This window comes from Miniopterus schreibersii, assembly GCF_964146895.1.
Source record: "Miniopterus schreibersii genome assembly, chromosome: 15".
Classification (NCBI taxonomy): Eukaryota; Metazoa; Chordata; class Mammalia; order Chiroptera; family Miniopteridae; genus Miniopterus; species Miniopterus schreibersii.
The window spans coordinates 22125459-22146526 of record NC_138115.1 but is presented as its reverse complement, the minus strand read 5'-3'; the positions used below and the strand labels follow the sequence as shown (position 1 = coordinate 22146526).

At 38.0% G+C, this 21068-nt stretch overlaps 1 protein-coding gene across 3 annotated transcripts in view; it reads right to left on the bottom strand.

Annotated features, from left to right (window-relative positions):
- The window catches only part of ATG7 (autophagy related 7), a 217419-nt gene that overhangs the window by 157164 nt on the left and 39187 nt on the right, over positions 1–21068 (bottom strand). For all 3 annotated transcript variants that reach the window (XM_081159430.1, XM_081159432.1, XM_081159431.1), the window contains 5 exons: positions 13397–13485; positions 11212–11333; positions 6468–6558; positions 5539–5683; positions 2552–2710 (listed from right to left, as the gene is read on the bottom strand). In XM_081159430.1, coding sequence (XP_081015556.1) covers positions 2552–2710; positions 5539–5683; positions 6468–6558; positions 11212–11333; positions 13397–13485 — 606 coding nt within the window. The remainder of the gene's footprint in view (positions 1–2551; positions 2711–5538; positions 5684–6467; positions 6559–11211; positions 11334–13396; positions 13486–21068) is intronic.

The window sequence follows — 21068 nt, the reverse complement described above, 5'->3', positions numbered from 1 at the left end:
GGGTTGGAAGCCGATGTTCAGAGTTGGGTTTTAAAACCTTTAGTGTAGCTCCATAATTCTACATTTTATTGCCTAGCCTTAAAAAAAAATGGTGACCTCAAATAGTTACTTGATTTATTAAAGGTCAGATTTTTTTCCTATTCAATTAATTCAATTCTCAAATTAGGCATGGTATTTGTAGCAGTGCAATTCTTTTCATGTCTTGTTCACTTAGGACTAGCCTTTTGGCCATGGCTGGAACAAGGAAGGTAATGAATATCTGTTAAATGAAAAAACTACACTAAATTGAACATATAGAGAAAATGTTCTTTATGGGTAAGCCTGGCTAAGCAATAAGTGAAATAGCTTCACAAGTATTTTTCATGAATGAATTATATCAGCACTTTGATGGGCTGTATACATTACCTATGATTGCTCAATAGGCATGAAGGATAAAAGTATGAGAGACCTGACTCCTGGGCTCAAGGACTTAATACTCCAATAGGGATGTCTGTGCTGAGGAAGAGGCTTGATCCTGGTGGGCTGATGTTTTCAAGAAAAGCTGAACTTGATCTCTAAGGTCCAGCATGATGTGGCCCTTGCTTCGGCCCCAGTCTCTTGTCTGTCTTCCTTGAACTTTGTGCTTCAGCCACCCTGGTTTTCCCTTCAGTTCCAAAGAAGCACCATGCTGCTTCCTGCCTCAGGTGTTTGCACAGACAGCTCTGCCACCTTTAGTCTAGCTAACTCCACTCATCCTACAAGACCTAGTTTCCTCACAGAAGTCTAGTCTTGGTCATGGCTTCCTGTTAAACATTCTCATGGCAACTGAGCTCCTGCTTCATGTACTTATTACAATTATAATATTTTGTGAAATTAGTTGTTAATGACTGTCTCCCTCATTAGACCATAAGCTCAAAATAAGGAAGAGGAAACTTTGTCTGTCTTGTTCCCTAGTCCCAAGCACATAACAGGCCTTAAATATTTTGGTGAATAAGTAATAATAGGGTAACAAATAAATAGTGGGGACTGATTTGGCTCATAGACAATGGCTATGATTTGAGCAAGCCAATACTTCAGGCAACAAATAAGTGGCAGAGCTCCGATTCAAGGCCAGGTCTCTCTGGATCCCAGGGGGAGCTCATAACACGCTTCTGTGATAAAGTGGATTATTCTTCTCAACTATGTACTGCCTCCCTCTAATAGAATTATATGTCTATCACCATATTACTCTGCAGGACTTCCCACTAGGACAGCAGAGTGTACTGACCGACCCTACTGACTTTGGGTGTGGCCCTGAGACTTATTTTGGCAATGGAGATGGAGGACATTGCACAGTGCCATCATTAAGCTGAGACTTTAAGAGGTATAGGTATGGTAAGTTTTCACCAACGCTTTTACACTTCCACCTTTTACCATAAGAAAAGCAGGATCAGATGGCTGTTGCTCCCTGAGTCTAGATTTTGAAATAATGACATATAGTGCAGACTGGAACCTGACTCGAAGCTTGGAGTCCAGCCTAGCCTAGCAACTAAACCACAGCCAACCTGCAGACCTGTGATCATGAAATAAATATTTATAAATGTAAGCTACTGAAATGTTGGGATGTGTGATATGCAATATTGTCACAGCAGAAACCTAACTAATATGCCTCCTTAATGACAAGGTTGTAATTTATTCTTATTTCTTTTGGCATCTAGTAACCTAGTTGGGTACATAGTGGGTGCTCAATCAATACTGTTGAATTAAACCAAATAAATGACATTCCTCAGATACACTGGAAAAATGAACAAAACCGTCAAAGTTACTTCTAAAGCAAAGACTTCTAAAATGAATGAATAATGAGTGACTAAACAGAGAAACTTTGAGAAAGTGGGCTTTTTTTTTTTTTTTAAGTTAGGGCTGAGAGTCTCTTGTGGCACTTTAAATATAAGTAGATGCTTTGGAGACATGTAATCTAACCTCTGTCAGATAAATTGACTAAGCATGCAGAATCCCTTTTGCAGAATGACTTAAAAAAACCTGACAAGATTTTGAATCAAGTGAGCTGAATGACTTTGTTTCCTATTATCTGGTGTTTAAATGATCCAACTAAAAAATAAGAAACAACTAAAGTAAAAAGCTAAACATATAGCTCAAACTTTCTTCTGCACAGGCTTGCATTCAATTTATTTTATCAATCTGTTCTAAGAAACTATCTCTGTATTCTCATGATGAAGGAAAAATAGTATCCTACATCTGTCACCATAAATCCCTTTGGGACAAGGCAGGATATAAAAATATACATACCCCCATAATTCCTCAACTTAAAGTCAGATAATACACTGTAACTTACGAAATATTTTTTCACACATTCTTCATTTCATTTTTACAACAATATATGAGGTTTTGTTTTGTGTTTTAATCCCCATCTCTGAGATGAGGAAACAGAGGCTCAGCCACATAATGAGGGCCTGGTAGTAAGTGACAGATATCTGACTGTCTTTCACCAGTACCATACAGCCTCATTCCTTAAGGCTTAAACGTTAAAGACACAGGAGAAAAACTCTGACATTCCCAAACAGCATCAACGCACCACTCCGGGGAATATTCTCTGGAGCCGGTCTGCTGCAGCCAGGGCCTTGGACTTGCCACCTGTTAGGCAATCTTCAAATTCATAGAGAGGCTGCCTCACAGGATTGGAGTAGGAGATCTTCGCATTGTCCACAAATGTGATGTGTCTGACGCCCCATCCCTGCATGGAAACAGGATATCATGGTGTGTTTCTGGTGAACGTTTCACAGGGTATCTCTCTTGAAATCCTGAAAAGGCATTTGCTTTGGAGCAGCTTGGGAACCTCAAAATATAGGGAACTTCAGAAATTAAATTGTGCAAATTCAGTTTCTGATAAACAGAATATCAAAATTATACACCCAGTACCTGGTTTCCTGTAGTAATGAGACTAAGAAGTGTCAGAGTGGCTCTAGCTAATAATTCACTACTTTTGACAGTCGTGCCAGAAAAAGATTTGGAGGTGACTCTCATAAAAACTGTCTATGTTGCTGTCTTAAAAGAATTAGCAATAGCCCCCCCATGTCCTTGCTTCCCCTTAAGGAATAATTAAATATAAATAACAGCTCATCTTAAAACTCACTTAAAGCCTAAATTAACTCCTGGGAAAAATGACTTACAAGTTATTTCCTACTAACACTGTAGAAGAGTTTCTATTATTTCTCCAAGAGGCAAAAGCCTTAATAATCTAGAATGTAGGGGATGATTCTGTATTCTCAGATAGTTTTCATACACTTCAATTACATCTATAAAGTCTTAAAGCTGGATAGGATCTCTAAAAATCTTTAGTCCAATTACTTTGTTTTACAGATATGAAAACTAAACTCAGAAAAGGTAAGTGATTCACCTAAGGCCATAGATGTAGTTAATGGCGGGGAAGAAATGAGATCTCCAGAGTTGCTATCAAACGAAGATGCCCACTTTGGGGGGGGGGGGGCGAGGTGGGGTGTGTGCATGTGTGTATTTCAGTATATCATAAATAAGCATAATGATCCAAGAGAAGCTCTGCCATGATTCACTAGAAAGCTAAGATTCTGCTCTCTCTCATTTCAATATCCTTCTATTAGGGACCTTGAAACTCAATTACACTGATGATTCTAGGGGGACAATCAATGAAGACCCGATTTGTTTTTGGGGTTGAGAAAGGCAGGCCAGAATCTGTCCTTTCAAAAGCATAGTTTAGATGGGCTGTTTGTTTTGAGACCCAGAGTTAACTTTTTGGTCTATTAACCCAGCTAAGTAATCGATCATGACCGAGAATGAAGGTATGGAAAATCCAAAAGTCACTTGTGCTTAGTTTGGAGATATTTATTTCTGAAGTATTTTTGCATTTCTTAAAGCAATGCTAAGTGGGTAGCAAAGAAGGCAGTTTGGGAACATGCTGGGCAGTGGGAAGAAAGCCAGATAAATTACAAACATGCCATAGGTAGTCACATGCAGGTGGACTTCCACACTTAACTTTTGGCTTCTTGGAATGCTACACAGTTTAAATGGCTAATCTGCAAAGATTAAAGAGAATTACAATACTCAATGCTGGTGAGGATGTGGTAGTGAAAAGCCTGTTTTACTGGTTGATAATGATAAACTGGTGTATTTTTCTGGAAAGCAATTTGGCAATGTTTCTAGAGTCTTTAAAATGTGCACATCCTTTGACCTACTTCTGGTAATCTACCCTAGGAAATAGTCTGAAATACTGACAAAAATGCAATTGCAAAGATGTTCTTTGCAACATAATTTATAGTTATGTATAAAAAATTTACACTTATGTAAAAAATTGGAATAAATGTTAATGCCTAATGTTAGGGGAATGTCTCAGTAAATTATGTTTCATCATACAAAAAGGCATATACTAAAGCCATTAAAAAGGCCTAATAAGCACCCTTTTTAATGATATAGGAAAGTGTTTACAACGTTAATTAATAAAACCAAGGGACATTATTACATATCATATAAGGTTTAAAAATATATATTAAACAAACACTGAAAGGAAAAAAGTGAAAAAGTGGTAGAAAAATGGATACCTTTCCTGTGTTATAACTTTTACACAAGAGTGTTGTAAACCATAAAGGAAAAGACTAACATAATTAATCACAAAAACTTTGTTAAAAATTTTTTATATGGCTAAACATACTTTAAATAAGTTGAGAAAAACATTTGCATCACATAACAGAAAAAAGGTTAACCATAATAAAAAGAACTCCAAATCAATAAAAGAAACACAGCCCAAAGGACACGAATAGAAGAAATAAACTTCACAAAAGAAATAAAATTTAAGACTCTCACTAATTAAAGAAATGCAAATAAGAAGTTCTGTTCCTCACATGTTTCTAGGAGTAGAGACTAGTATAATCTTTTTGAAAGATAATTTAGTTTGGGAAGGAAAAAAAAAAGAGATATATATTACATTTTCTCTACCATAGCAATTCTAGGATTTTTTCCCCAAAGAAATAATACTATCAATAGTATTATCATAGTAAAGATATAAGTGTAAATATATTCATATCATCAGCGCCTCTAAATGAAAAATATGCTGACACTGATGAAATAAACCAAGGACACAGTCATACAACAAAATATTATATATACATAACATGGGATACAGAAAAAAAAAGAGCCATAATTACTTTTATATTAAGTTAAAAATAAAAACCTGTTATAGACAGTATGCTATGATCTAATTTTCATAAATATAAATAAATAGCAGCAAATATGACAATGTCTATTTGTATATGCCTATGACAACTTCAGGGAAAGATGTACTGCATACTGATCTATAAAGTCTAAAGAATTCTGGGAAATGTGACTTGGGATGGGAGTGAAGAGAGACTTTGTGTTTTTACCTTATAATAAAAGCATGTATTCCTTTTATAATTAAAAATATATTGAGAAAAGAAAAAAGGAAAGGAGAGAGGGAGGGAAAAGGGCATCTGGAAGGTGGAAGGCAATCAGATATAGTAAAATAGAAAGAGAAGCCACAGCTTCAAAGGTACCCTTTGGCCCCCACAAACTTACCATCAGTGTCCTAGCTACATTACAACCCAAGGTGCCGGCTCCAAGCAGCAAACATTTGGCAGACACAACTTTGTCTAAATCCAAAGTAGGCACCAATCTCCAACACATCAATTTGAGATTTAGATCCACTGATGACTCAGCTAACCTAAAAAAATGAGAGAATTATTTATTTATTCAGTCAATCACTCATTTATACTCCCATCTTGTCCTTTTTGGATAGAAAGTAGCTGTATGGGAAAAGAAACAAATACTAAGGAAATTAGGATCAAAGGAAAAATATGATGAAGCTTGAGGGTAAGTGGGGAGGAGAAAGGTTACTTACTGTACAGAATCATGGCATTGTAGTCTTCTGCAATTGTTAGTGATAGGCCACATATTTGATACTGAGCTCCTAGCAGCCAAGATGAAAAGGGAAGCATGCCTGGTACCAGAAGTCATTGTATCCATAAATAAAAACACACCAGATACCAGTTGCTTAAGAGGAAAGTTTTTCCTAATACTGAAAACAGAGACATTTCTTCCATGTCCACTCAATAAAGGGTGCACTTACATTCTCCCTTAAATACAATACTGGTTTCCATGAAATATTTCTTATAATGTCCTTCTATGTAGGCTACTTGGACAAAATTAAAGGGCAATGAATAAAGGACTAAAAGATGCTGCAGGTATACAGGTCTGCAAGTCTGAGCTTGAAGCAAGGACAAAATTTAGAATGTCTAGGAACAGGTGAACTGTGTGCCCTTCGGGATATCTATCATTAATATTAATTCCCACAACCAAACTTAAATTATGACTTAAGCAGCAAAGAATGCAATAACACTCATTGTTCATGTGAATGGCACCCCCTGGACTGAATTGTGTGATGCCACTGGCCTCATAGAACCTGGGGTGCAAAAGCTCCATTGGAGAAAACATCTTCCAAAATATACCTTTTAGGGTCCATGCATTCACTGAGGTTCACCATCCTCGGTCCCATGCCTCCTTTCTGGTTCTTTTCCCATCCAACTGCTTTGGGACAATCTTAATGCAAATAAAACAGTACATTTAATGAAGGAGGGAAGGATGAAAACAAGTCAGTCAAGCAGCAAGATGGCCCACACATTGACAAGCTTTCCGCACACTTCCTTCTCAAAAGGCTCTTGGGCCTGAATTTGCATCTGCTTGCCTCAGTGGCCTCCCCATCTGCCATGGCTACTAGGAATCTTGCTTAGAGGCCAGTAGACCCAAGCATAGTCTTCCTGTAGAGGGGCTTCTGAAACAGCCCTCAACTCTAGCCCTAGTTGCTTTGGTTTCTGCAGTTACTGGAAGCTGCTCAAATAAAGACAATCATACTTGGGATTGGTATAACCCTGTTGAAGGTTCTCTATCGAAGCAAACACATTGCTGTGATGGCAGCATAGCTTCTGATGAAATTCCCACTGGGATGTGAACAGTACGTCCCTTCTGGTCCTCATCTTCATCACGTCCCTTTGCTCAGCCACTCAACTCCACCGTGGTGTACTTACCTACCTGTGGGCAGACCAGAGTCCAGGAGGACTGTCCCTCTGTTAAACTGCCCTCTCCTTTAAGCTCACCCTTACCCATTCAGACTTTCCCCTTCTCTGACTTATCTTTTAACCTGCTATGGGTGCCTCTGTTACTCCAATTCTCAATGTATGCCGTCTGATGCTCTGAGAAGATAAGGTCCCGTGGCTAACAGACTTGGGAAATACCTCTAGACCCATCTCTATGTTCCCGATCCACTCCCTACCACCACCCAAACCTGGAGATTCACATTGCACTTGAGGGAGATAAAAGCTCTGAGAAGCCTACAGTAAAGGAACTACAGTATTTGATGTCGCTTTGTTTCCCAAACTTACCTGCCTCTAAGTATCTCCCTCCCTCACTGGTAACACATTCAGGGAAATGCAGCTGTATTCTACTGCTGCAAAATCCTCTTAAAAACCTCAGTTGCTTTGTAGAATACTCCTGCTACCTCCTCACCTTAATGGAAACCTGGCTTTCTTGGTGGAAACCTGCTAATGGGGTGCAGCCACTCTCTTACACTTCCTACATCTCAGGACCTCAGTCCGTTCCTCACGGAATCCCTGAAATTCACAGTACAGCTTCAAATCCTTCACAGGGAATTCACCCAGCCACAGCCCTTTCAGCATCCCCTCCAATGTCTGCTTACATGCATCTCTGAAGGAACAGAAGCTCTTTGACTTAATGTACAAGACTATCCGGAGAAATTTCGTTTGTTTCTAATTGTATGCTGGCTCTTTCGCCATTCTCCTACTTTTAGATTTCTACTGACCTTCTATTTTTCTTTCCTTGGAAACTTTTTAGCTTTTGCTCTTTCTTTCTTCTTTCTTTCTTTCTTTCTTTCTTTCTTTCTTTCTTTCTTTCTTTCTTTCTTTCTTTCTTTCTTTCTTTCTCTCTCTCTCTCTCTCTCTCTCTCTCTCTCTCTCTCTCTCTCTCTCCTTCCTTCCTTCCTTCCTTCCTTCCTTCCTTCCTTCCTTCCTTCCTTCCTTCCTTCCTTCTTCCTCCCTCCCTCCCCCCTTCCCTTCCCTTCCCTTCCCTTCCCTTCCCTTCCCTTCCCTTCCCTTCCCTTCCCTTCCCTTCCCTTCCCTTCCCTTCCCTTCCCTTCCCTTCCCTTCCCTTCCCTTCCCTTCCCTCCTTTCTCTTTCTTTCTTTCTTTCTTTCTTTCTTTCTTTCTTTCTTTCTTTCTTTCTTTCTTTCTTTCTTTCTTTCTTTCTTTCTTTCTTTCTTTCTCTCTCTCTCTCTCTCTCTCTCTCTCTCTCTCTCTCTCTCTGTCTCTCTCTCTCTCTCTCTTTCTTCTTTCTTTCTTTTTAAAATATTATTTCTTAATATAATTATGGGACCTAAAATGTGTTGATTTCATTTACATAATCTTTTTCTTTGTGAAAATATGGGATAGGATGACCAATGGAAAACCTTGGGACCAAACATCCTAGAAAGCTACTTAGCTGGGGGCATCATTCACAGAAAGAAGCCAGAAAACAAACGTCCCTTCTCACTTTAATTCAGGCCTCTAGTGTGGTCCTATTTTTAATGTCATGAAAAATTAAAACTGATAAAATAAATTTGAGTTCTTAAAGAGGTTAAGACTATGAAATTCTTTTTCTGGGAAAAAGAGTTCAGACTTGTTACTAAATAGTATTTCCTTACTATTCTTACATTAAATAAAAAATGTTTCCCTAATACACAGCACAAGAAACTTGACAAGAACAGTCTAGTACTGTAATTCATAACTCCAGCTTAAGTTTTCTCATAAAAAATCATAAGTCAAAAACAAAATATTATTTCAAATTAAAATATCTCATTACGCAAAATGCTACAGCCATTTCTAAGAAAATTAGATGTACTTTGAACTTATTGATAATGAAAAAAATACTATATATGACAATATGTAATCTATCGTATCTGCCTCCATATAAACTACATCTATAAGTCATATCCCAAATTAATGAGAAAATATTTTTTAGGGGAAACTTAGGACTTGTTTTCCCACAGTTGGGTAACTAGGAGGAGCATATCCAGGACACGAATTAAAATGAGGGCTCCCCCACTCTCAGCAGCATCTGCTGCCTCCTTCAGCCAGTTGCCAGAATACTCTCTGTATCAGCAACGGAGGGTGGGTGGGCTTGGCTGCACCGTGAGGAGCATAAGAAAATATAGGATATTTAAAATTATACTTCTGATACCACTGCCATTGTAGTTATGGGATGTCTTCGAAATACTAAAAACTACTGCCATTCTAATACCTTCAGTTCACACTATGATACAGAATAATTCTTTAGAAAGATTTCTTTTTAATCCTCACTCAAGGATATGCTTTTTACTTTATTGATTTTAGAGAGAAAGAGGGAGGAGGGGGAGAGAGAAAAAACACACATTGATGTGAGGGAGAAACATTGACTGGTTGCCTCTCCTACGTGCCTCGACTGGGAGATTGGACCTGCTACCTAGGTATGTGCCCTGACTGGGAATCGAACCCACAACCCTTTGGTGTATGGGATGACACTCCAACCAACTGAGCCACTCACCCAGGGTGAAAGATTTTTTATTATAAAGTTTAATTTACAGCTAAGAGGGGAACCATTAATTCACAGGAAAAAATAAAGAAAATTTGTCTTTCCTAAACTAAATGATCTACACGTAATATCAAGCATTAAAAAGATGTACTGAGGCATTACTGGACTATAGAAAGCTTCTTTTTCAAATGGAAATGTACACTGTTTCCTGGGTTTGCCAGCTTCATCAAGCATAAGTGATACTGGGAGCAGGGAGTAAGAGTAATTGAGTGACTTTATCTTAAAAATGGAAAGAAACGTGCCTCCGCCAACGGTGGTTGGCAGGATTAAGTGAGGGAAGTATGAAAGGCGATGGTGGCCTGTCAGGTATAGACCAGGCCGGCATTACTTGTTAACTTCATTCCTCTAGAACTATCCTCAAGTTGTGGCTTTAATATAACAAAGTTACAGTATGTAAATTAACATCACATGGAAGCTATTTTAGAGTGTGCCAGAAGAGGGTGCTAAGCCAAATGCAAATATCTAAAGATAGCAGAGAGGCAATGGATTTCTTATGGCTCTAAAGTAATAAGTAAATGGCTCCCTCAATTGCCTGACCTAGCACTTCTCTGTCAATCTCTCTGAGAAGTCTACCAAGACATTTATCAGTGCTACAGCAAAGAATCACTGATAAAATATCATCAGAGCCAATCCTGGATCCTTTTGACTTCTGCACTCTAGAAATGCCATCTCAGAAGAAATTTCAACACCCGTCCTCCCACCCCCAACACTCACACACTTTAAGGCACATACTAGTGGATTAAAAAAAGTAATGCCTTGAAACAGTGTGGGACATTGTGAGGAGCAAATTAAACCATGTATGTGAAAATACTCTGGAAAGCATGTAAATCACAGAAATCTGAGGGATCATTTTGAAGAGTGCTGGGCTTAGTGTGATAGGAAGTTAAATCAGCATTTATGAAGCACCTATACCATGTCAGATATTGTGTTCTGTCCTTTACACCGGACAGATTCCTCATAAGAAATACTCCATGTGGTAGGTACTAGTATTACCTTAATTTTACTCAGACTTCAGTATGTGTTCAGTCTCTGAGACATGCATATAAACATAAGCATATATATGTACATACACACATCTATATAAAATGTCTGTGAGCCTAAGTTTCCTAATTTATGAAAGGGGGATAATAGCTTATGTCTACCACACAGGACTAAATGAAAAATATTAAATGTGGAAAAAGAATTGGCACTTTTACTCGCTCGTTTACTGTATGGAGAATAAAGTCACATACAACTTTAAGTTTGTAACAAATAAATAAGTCAGTGTGTTAATACTTCATTTTTCCTTTAAGAAGGGTCAGGAATAAAGACTGTGTCTTAAGCAAAAACAAAAACAAAACTAGGGGAATAAAACATCCTTAAGGAGGACATTTCCTGGGGACAATCTTTGCCTTTGTTCCTATCAGACTAGCAGAGCTGCCCTCTGTTCAAGGGAGGTGATTGCATTGACAAAGAGGTAGAAATTGTACTTTTCCCTCCCTTCTGCTGCCAATGTGAAAGGATGAAAGGAAAGTTAAACCTGATTAGGTTTCTGATAAATAATAATTATATGCTTTCTCAGAGACCAGCAAATTACCTGGGCTAAATGCCATTTCTGGAAGCTTCACTTCAAAGATGATGCTGTGGGTGATGTCTCTAACCCCCTGCATGGTGCGGTCCCGGAAGCAGAGGACTTCAACAGACTGGAAACTCCTCCTCCTTGTGTCAGGTCCCAGTTGTCATTGTTGTTTTTAAGAAAGGAAAAGAAAGAGCTCACATAAGAACTTCAGCAAACCCAGGTGGAGAGAATTCAGCTCATTGTAATTATGCTTCCCTGACACTCTTGGGGGATGGCCTTAACCTTTGAGAAATTCTGAACACATCCACATATTCTTCATTTGGCTCAGTGCTTACAGGCTGAAGGCTGAATAGGCTATGATTTCTTTCTAGGTGAATTTTATATAACAATCATAAATAATGAATCTTAAATGTAAGAGAAAAAAACTCACAAGACACTAAAAAGAACGGCTGGGGCATGCATGGGTTCTTCTGGTCACCCTTCTCTCCATCTGAGCTTACATCCTACGAAACCACACCTCAGTAGCTGGAAGCCCATTTGCACTATATAGACTGACCACCTGGATAAGTAAGTATAACCATTCTCCCTCTGGGGACAATCTATAACTTAGCTAGCTATCTTCACTTTTTTATAATTTAAAAAAAGAAAAAAGTCTATTGACTTCAGAGAGAGGAAGAGGGAGAGAGATAGAAACATCAGTGATGAGTCATTAATCGGCTGCCTCCTGCATGCCCCCTACTGGGGACTGAGCGTGCAACACAGGCATGTGCCTTGATCGGGAATCAAACTGTGATCTCCTGGATCATAGGTAGATACTCAACCGCTGAGCCATGCAGGCTGGGCTATCTTCATTTTTTTTTTTTAAGTAAACTTTCACTTAAGTAAAGCAGCCACAAAGCAAAGTACACAAATTTTAAATACAAAGGAGCTTGTCTCATAGCTTCTCCCAGTTATTAACCACCCCTTCAAAAATAACTACTACTCTAATAAAGTCCATACATGGGTTTTGCATATTTTGACCGTCACATAGATGGAATCATAGAGTATATATTCTTTTATATCCAGCTTATTTCACTCAAGCATTTATATGCGATATATACCTGAGAGTGAAATTGTTGAGCAACATTGTTTTTTAAACTCATCTATACTGATACATGTATTGGTAGTCCACTCAAATTCATAAAATAGCATTCCATTGCAATGAATAAACCACAATTTATTCCATTCCATTTCATTGTTGAATGACATCTGGGTTATTTCCAGTTTTGGGTTATTAAGAATAATACTACTATAAACATTCTTTTTTTTAAATCCTTACCCAAAGATATGTTTTTAATTGATTTTTAGAGAGAGAAAAAGGGGGTGGAGAGAGAGAGAAACATCAATGTGAGAGAGAAACATTAACTGGTTGCTTCCCATATGCACCCCAACTGGGGATCGAACCTGCAACCTAGGGATGTGCCCTGACCAGGAATTGAACCCACAACCTTTTAGTGTATGGGATGATGCTCCAACCAACTGAGCCTCCTGGCTATAAACATTCTTGGTATGTGTTTTGCTTGTATCTGAGTTAGCATTTATATGCGACATATACCTGAGAGTGAAACTGTTGAGCTACAGATATTTCTAACTTTGATAGATATTGCCAGCTTTCCAGCAGTGTCTGAGAGTTCCAATTGCTCCACAACTTCAACAACACTTGCTATTGTCATTTATTAAGTCGTGCTGGTGGGTATATAGCAGTATCTCATTATTGTATCTTATTATCTCTATTAATGAGTAAGATCTCATTTTTTTTCCTTGATGATCAATTATGTTGAGCATCTTTTCAAATGTATATCGGCCCAATAGATACCCTTTGTTTAAGCTATTTTAGGTTTAGGACAAAAGGAGGCTAGAGCAACAGGATAATCTTATTTGAAAGCAACCAGACAGCTGAAAGGAGGGCTGAAGAATTTCAGGGTCAGGACCTCTGGCTACTTGCCCTGCCATATTCTAAAATATCTTTAGTACACTATGGTCACAGTCTGCAGCTCCATAACAGCCCTGCTTAGGGGCTCACCACTGATGGAAATCAGTTCACAACTAATTTATTGACTTATAATCTGGTTTGTGTGCCAGAAATGAAAAAAATGCAAATATAGGCAGACACATTGTCAAAAACATATAGACAGACACACAGACACACACATAAATACCGTACCATCTGTGGGCTGCTAGGACCAAAAAATTCCTCAAAGGCCATCCAGGGTATTGGGCTAAGTTACAGGGATCGTATACACCAACTGTTATCTGTGAACAGAAAAGACTTTCTGAGTGAATCAAGTATCATGTCAGATTCACAATACAGACATTGCTAACACTTCCTCTTCACTTTTTATGCTGTTCTGCAAAAGCATTAACAATTAGATGCTCAGTGAGGGGCTAAAGGGAAGGGAAGAAAGCAAAAATGATATAAGTGTAGACTACAGAACTCCCTGATGGCAGAAGCTGTCAGTCTTCTCTGTACCCCTGTACCTTGCACGGGCCTGGCAGAGAGCAGGAACTAGATACATGTAAAAGGAAGAAAGACTGAGGGAAGACAGGGAAGGAGAGAAGGAGGGAGGGAGGGAAGACTGTCAACTGTCAGGGCTCACATAGAGAAAATCCTCTCTTAAAGAGACATAATCTGTGAAAATTACTAATTTTTATATGAGGAAATCTCAGGGCCACTACCATTATAAATCTAAAGCCAGGTCAAATTCAAAAGCCAGATGCCCTTGATTGCTGACATGTTTCCTCCCATCCCTTCCCATTCCAACTCCCAAAACTCTGACCTCTGTCTGGAAAACTTGACTCAACTTCAAATGCCATTTCTTCAGTGCTGTCTCCCCTTGGCTAAAGTAGTGCCTCTGTTCCCTCTGCTTCCACAGCATTTTGAACATTATACACACCATTTTTCACTTTTTCTGTCTTCTTTCTCTCAAAAGACAATGAACACTAAACACCTAGGTCTCAATTTCTAAGTACCATTATCCAACAAAAGGAATCACAGCTCCTTGGGATACATGGCTAATTCTAGGGCTGAGGCTGGAAAAATACAAGAGGAACCTGGAGCACCTTGTATATCAGAAAGTAAGGAAGTGCTCAATAAACAAAAGGATGGGAGATGTCAAGAGATCACCAGAGCCAAGAGAAAGAGCTATCTCAATGGCCAAGGTTGAACCAATATGGGCAACAAAATAAATAATATAGTATAGGATTATAATCCATAGTATAAAGTAAATATCTATGAGTCCATTCTGATATAAATGATGGGATAGATAAGTATATAAAGGTAAAGGAACAAGTCTTCCTTACAGAAGATTTCCAAACAATATATGTAGATACATACTGCCCCCTCCAGGAGTAGAGCTTAATCATTGAGAGTGGCTGGAGTTAGTGAATCACATCTAAAGAAAAATTAGTAACTATGCAGTGGAGAAACCTGGCAAATTCTACTTTAACCAAGTGATCAAGTTCAACATCACCAGGGACGCTACATGGATATCAGATACTCCCAGATAGGATGTGATGAAAAGGGCACTTTACCTCAGTGGTATTCTTTCTAAAAACCCATAATCCCAGTCTAATCATAAAAAACAAACAAAAAGAAAACCTACAAAAAACTAAAATCAGAGTGAAGGAATATGGGAACTCTCTGCACTATCTTTGCAACTTTTCTGTAAATCTAAAATTATTCCAAAATAAAAAGTTTATTTAAAAAAAAAACCTGCCCTGTGTGGCTCTGTTGGTTGAGTGTCATCCCATGCACTGAATGATTGCCGGTTCAATTCCCTGTCAGGGCACATGCCTGGGTTGTGGGCTTGATCCCTGGGAGAGGGGGGAGCATGTGGGAGGCAGGGGTCGATGTTTCTCTCTCTCCCCCTCCCTTCCTCTCTCTCTAAAAATCAATAAAAATATTTTTTTTAAAAACAAGATGATGAGCATCTAAAAAAGAGAAGTATCTTTTTCATCTTCCCATGATCAGTTCATAGATACATAGCAGATACTTAGTGAATGCTTGTTGAATGATGAAAACAGATGGATAGATGGATGGATGGATTTCTAAATGATGGATGGATGATGGATGAAAGGATGAAAGGAAGGAGGAAGGAAAGATGGCTGGCAGAGAACCGTAAGTTAACCCCAGGTGTCCTTTATAGGTATACCCGTGGGTTAAATAGAAACATGGCAGACAAACTTGTAATTAGTCTAGATCCAGTTAGTTCTGTAAGAACGGGATCAGCCCAAACACTTCCATTTATTTACCAAAGTGCTGAGTACAGTGTCAGCCACAAAGAAGGAGCTTAACCAATATTCAGATAAAACAAAGACAGAAAGAGAGACAATGAGGGAAGGGAGGGAGGAAGGGAGGCCATAACAACACGATCCAGAGAGAAACACTATTAACACCTTGGTGTGTAACTTCCCTTAACTTTATTCTTTACATAAATATATTTTTATTATTACAACTTTTAAACAAAAGTGGAAATCATGCTATAAATATTGTTTTATATCTATTATTCTATTGTGAACTCTCTTCCATATTAATAAGTGTCATTCTACAACCACTATCATCAGTAGCTGAATGGCATTCCACTGTACTGATGTCGCACAACTTTTTTCTGTTTTCTATTCAAGGACAATTAAGTAGTCTTCACCTGTGCCCAATAAATCTCTGAAAATGTCTTACTATTATTGTCTTATCAGATAATTACTGCATTATTTCAAAGACATTCTTTCAAATACATTTGCTGCCTTCTGCGCTATAAATTTTCTTATTCCCAAGACTGACGCATTTTGCCTAGATGCATTTTCATGTATTAAATGCAAGTAGAGTCATATTTAATTCAATATAAACAGATTCATAGGTATGGCCATCCTTTCGGAAAATATAGGATACCTTTATTTGAGATTTCCTTTTCCATGGAGAGATAAAACCTCAGGATCTAGGAAGCTTTAAAAAATAGAACTTGCAGAGACTATTCTGAATACTGCCCCTTACTCAATGAGTGGCCTAGGGAAAATTAGTCAACTCCTCCAAGACTCAATTTTATCTGAATCACTCAGGCATTTTATACAAACAGATGGCTAGTCTCACCACTGGAGATTCGGAGTCACTAATAATGTTGTTAGAAGCAATACCCATGTGCAGGGTTTCATGTTCAGTACCATCTCACCTAATCCTCACTACAACTCTATGAAGTAGGTCCTATTGTCTTCCCCATGATTCAGTAGTGACACATGTTATCTGCTGGATAAACTACAAAAGCAATCATCGCTTCAACTTCAATCAAAAAAAAAAAAAAAATTCATCAGAGAAAATTAACATTCGACTTCTCTAACATTTGAAATGAGTTAGAAAAGAAATGGCCTGATACAGTAAAAATAAAAACTACACATACACAAAACTACTGGTTGGAGCAGTATATGTCCTAACCCTATAGCTAATTGATTTTAAGACCTTGGGGAAATTCTTTCCTCACCTGTAAAATGAAGGGGTTGAATCATTTTATCTCAAAGGATTCCTTTTAGCTCCAGAATTATAGAACTTCAAAGAACATTAAAGAGGAAAAAATCCTACATAAGTTATAAAACAACACAGATTATATTAAGGTTCAATTTTACGGCTATTCAACTTATTTAGGAAGAACCTAGACAACATCAATCCAAAAAATGCCATTTGTATAGAGACTTTGAGTTTCAGTTTTCATATGTGACTCCATAAACCTGGGCTCTCATCAAACGTTCAGAGTTACTCTCGTGCAACCCTTGGCAATTTACTTAACCTCTCTATGCCTTAGTTTTCTCATCCATACGATAATTCTTACCTGCACTTGAGCACAGACACAGGCAAGCACTCAACAGATGGTGACTATAATGCAATATAAATAAACTCTATTGTAGTACCTTCACTCACCTATCTGTTCAGTTCAATCCATCACCATTATAAAGCTATCTATCTTCAGTATGTATCAAAGTTATCTTTTCCTAACTGGTAGAGAGAAGAAGTGGATAAGTTCTAGTTTATCATATATTCTCTGGGTCTAGGTTTTATCAACTGCAAATGTAGAGTTGGGACTAAGTGGTACTTAAATTATATAAATTAGAATGTTATATACTACAAGTGGATGCCTAATTTCAAAGAATGAGCATATTTCTGACACTAAATACAAAGGCAATGAGGTATGAAGGTAGTAAGAAAAAAAGAAATCTTTTTTTGAGCCGAAAAGACCAGGAATAAGTTCTTAGAGCAACATGACCTAAGATGAGCTACAGAGCAGGAATGAACTGCTAAAGAAAAATCTATCACTTACCCATAAAGGGAGGTCAGCGTGAAAATGCTTTGAAGTAACTCTCCTACTCACATGAGGCAAGCATCTGGACAGAAAAATGACAGAATCCATTTGACACTAGGCTGAACATAATTTAATATTCCTTTGATTTTTCTAAAGTGACTCCAAAACCTGTAAGTGCTTTAGCAACTAAATCAGGAAGCTCAGTCATTATAGAAATTAGTCAGCACAATGCTAGGAAGCCAGCTTAACTCTTTAGGTAATCAATAAAAATTTTTTTAAATGGCAACCAAAAATCATCATTGACTAGGAGTTCTGGGTTCTAGAACTGGCTTTGCCGCAAATTCATTGCATAAACTTGGACAAATCACATCCTTTTATAATACAAATCAGCAGAAAGAAGCAAAATATAATTGGAAAAATACTTTGCTTAAAAGGTTTATAAAATAAATATTTATTTCCACTTGGCTGAGAGCATACAACTCACTGAAGTGGTCCAGTCATGATCTGGCTATGGTCTACCCAGCAATTTGCTGGAAAAGTACATGAGAAAGAAAAGGGGGTGAAAACTGTCAACTTGAGTGTCTTGAGAAATTTCCACACTGATCCCATAAAACATGTGTATCTGACCAATGGCTATTACCCAAACATTTGATATAACAGGAAATGCGCAAAGGAAATTACATATTTTAAAAGTATAAGAAAATCATTCATAGCGCTAATGCCCGGTGATGTCACAGACAACTGCCAAAATGAAAAAATCGCTAAGAGTCCATTAAAAGCATACCAATGCTATTGCTCTAAAGCCCTAGAATTAAAGCCTAATGTTTTTGAAATTACAAAATATTTCCCAAACATCCAATCTTCAATAACTGCTCTGAAGAGAATAAAAGACTCAAACAAGCTGTCCAAAAAGATTGGCAATGGAATAGCTATATGGGCTGTTTTTAATGCAATCATAAGAACTATTTGTTGTAGCAATACGGTGCGACCATGACTGATAAGTGGAATCAACATTTTATTGAGGGAAATAAGAACTTAAACAATGCTTGTTTTCAACTGACCAAACGCGTAAAATGTATGTAACACTCAATGCTGGTAAGCGTACACTGTTGGTAGGAGAGAAACTGGCAGTTTGGGGCAACAGTTATTATAAGCAGTGGTGTGCTAGAGCTGGCTCAAACAGGCTTGGGAGAGCCAATTACGCCTTTCTCTCTTCCCATCTCTGCATGTGACTTCGAAATGGTGGCTTGAAATTGGCTGTGATGGGATTACCGACACCATGAAAATAAGCAAACACTACAAAATCAGGGTCCCCCTAACCCAAAAGCCAATTGTCAAACATTCACCAGCACATCACTGATTACAAGCCTTAAGATGTTCAAACTCTTCAACCCAGTAATTCCACATCTAGAAATCTAAGGAAATAATTTAAAATAGGAAGGAGGGGAGGAATTTCATGCACAAAGAAGCTCCTAATAGTAAATAATTATGAGAAATCTAAATGTGAATAATTTGGTAAAATAAATTACCAAATATATCTATTTAAAAGGATGTTGATATGAGGAGGGAACTGAGGAGTATAATACTATTACGCTAAACTGCTACAATAAAACAGAATCTTAGTTGTTAAAAAATAGGCAGAAAAAAATCAGAAGGAAATATACAAAACGCTTACTTTAAAAAAATCCAAAAACTTAAATAGTTGAGGAGCTTTGTAATACTTCAAAAATAGAAAGACACAAGTATAAATAAAAATAATGAATGGAACCATGCCTAGTACAGTTCACTTATCTGCTAGTATCCTAAAAATAGGTACACAGCATTGTCCAAAACACAGGTGATAAGCTATTTGTGAGTCCTAAATCATTTAGTGGGTCACAACTAGCATTTTTCAAAAAGATAAAACAGAATAGGGTAGAAAATAAGCACCTAGTAAAGTATTATTTTGTTAAACTTTTGTTTTAGTTAACCATATGTGTATATACATCTAAAGACACACATAAATATGATCATTGAGTCATAATTTAACAGGTATTTTTAACTATCAGTAACAGTCAAAGTTTGGCCTTAAGCAATCATCTTAACAACCATAAGTCAGCCAAGAAATGAGAGAAAACCAATCAAAGATGCATTTGCTACTGATTTTTAATTTAAAGAAAGCACTGAACTGGTAAAAACCTTCCTGGATCATCTAGGGACTTCTGAATTAGTATCTCTGCAAATCTCAGGAGGGCTTCTCCTGCAGGTGGACTACTCCTAATTTCTTCAGATATTTTTGAAATCCAAAAAGGCAAGGAAGTTTGCCTTTCTTTGGTAAAGGCAAAAGTTGGCAGCATGACTCAGGGTCTCAATATTCCATTCTTATAGAATAGCTAGAGACTGAAGTTAATTCAAAGAAAGAATTTTCCTTTGAAAATGAAAACTGACAAACTTATTCTTAGAAAATACAGTGGGAACAACTGTAACATGTGAGTAAAACTTAAGAAAGCCTGTTTATATCTATCATCTCTTAATTCTCACAACCATCTATGAGGAAGAGGGTATTATTACTTGTACACTTGGACATGAGGAGGGAACTGAGACTCAGAGACCTTAGCTCATGAAGTTGCAGTTGGGACCCAAAATCTGGCCTTCCTACTCGATCACAACATGCTGTGAGCTAGTGAGAGAAAAGTGACTGCTTCTTTTTCCATTACGGGAAGCACTCTGACTGTAGGAGGTAAGGTCATTCACATGTGAAGAGGCTTCCATTTCCTAGCCTCGTTTCCCTTCTCCTCATCTATAAAATGGGAACAATACTATTGACTTTGCAGGGTGTTGAAGGAACCAGCTCTGTGGTGGGCACATAGTCAGAACTTAGGACACAGTAGCTGCAGCTGCTGCTGGCTAAGTGGGCAGTGTGCCCTCTTCAGGGGTAGGCTGTCCCGATTTCTGGCTCTCATGACTAGATGGGAGGTGGTATCACTACAAGACATTGATGCCCAGAAGGAGACCAGATCTGAGATGAAGATCATGAGTTCAGCTTGAAGATATTCAATTTGAGGGGCTGGAGAAAGCAGGCAGTTGGATAACATGGTCTGGGGTCCAGAGGGGGCATAATGGAGGAAGTGGTTACAGGCATCGCGAGCACAAAGAGATCCCCCAGAAAAGAAAACAGACTGAAAAGTGAGAAACTTGGAGGGATGCCAACATTTCTCCATCTTACATGTGAGGACACCAAGGCTCTCAGAGAAACAGTGACTTCCCCAGGGGTTTCAAAGTGCTCGTAAGAGGAGGAGGCAGATAAAAGAGTAAAACACGAAGCCAGAGCACAACTGCAGGAGTTCACACTGAAAAGAATGCCTATTTTTTGAAGGTCAGGGCAAAAGCCTTCAAGGACACTTCATGAATCAGAAACACTAAAGAGAACTTTATGTAAAACAGTGAACTAGATTAATAACAATTAAAGCAGGAATGACTTCAAATGAAGTGATGTTTAGATTATACAGAGATCTACTTTCCCTGAAGCCTTTTGTGGCTAGACCAGTCCAAAATGGTCTCTCCTCCTCTCAACAT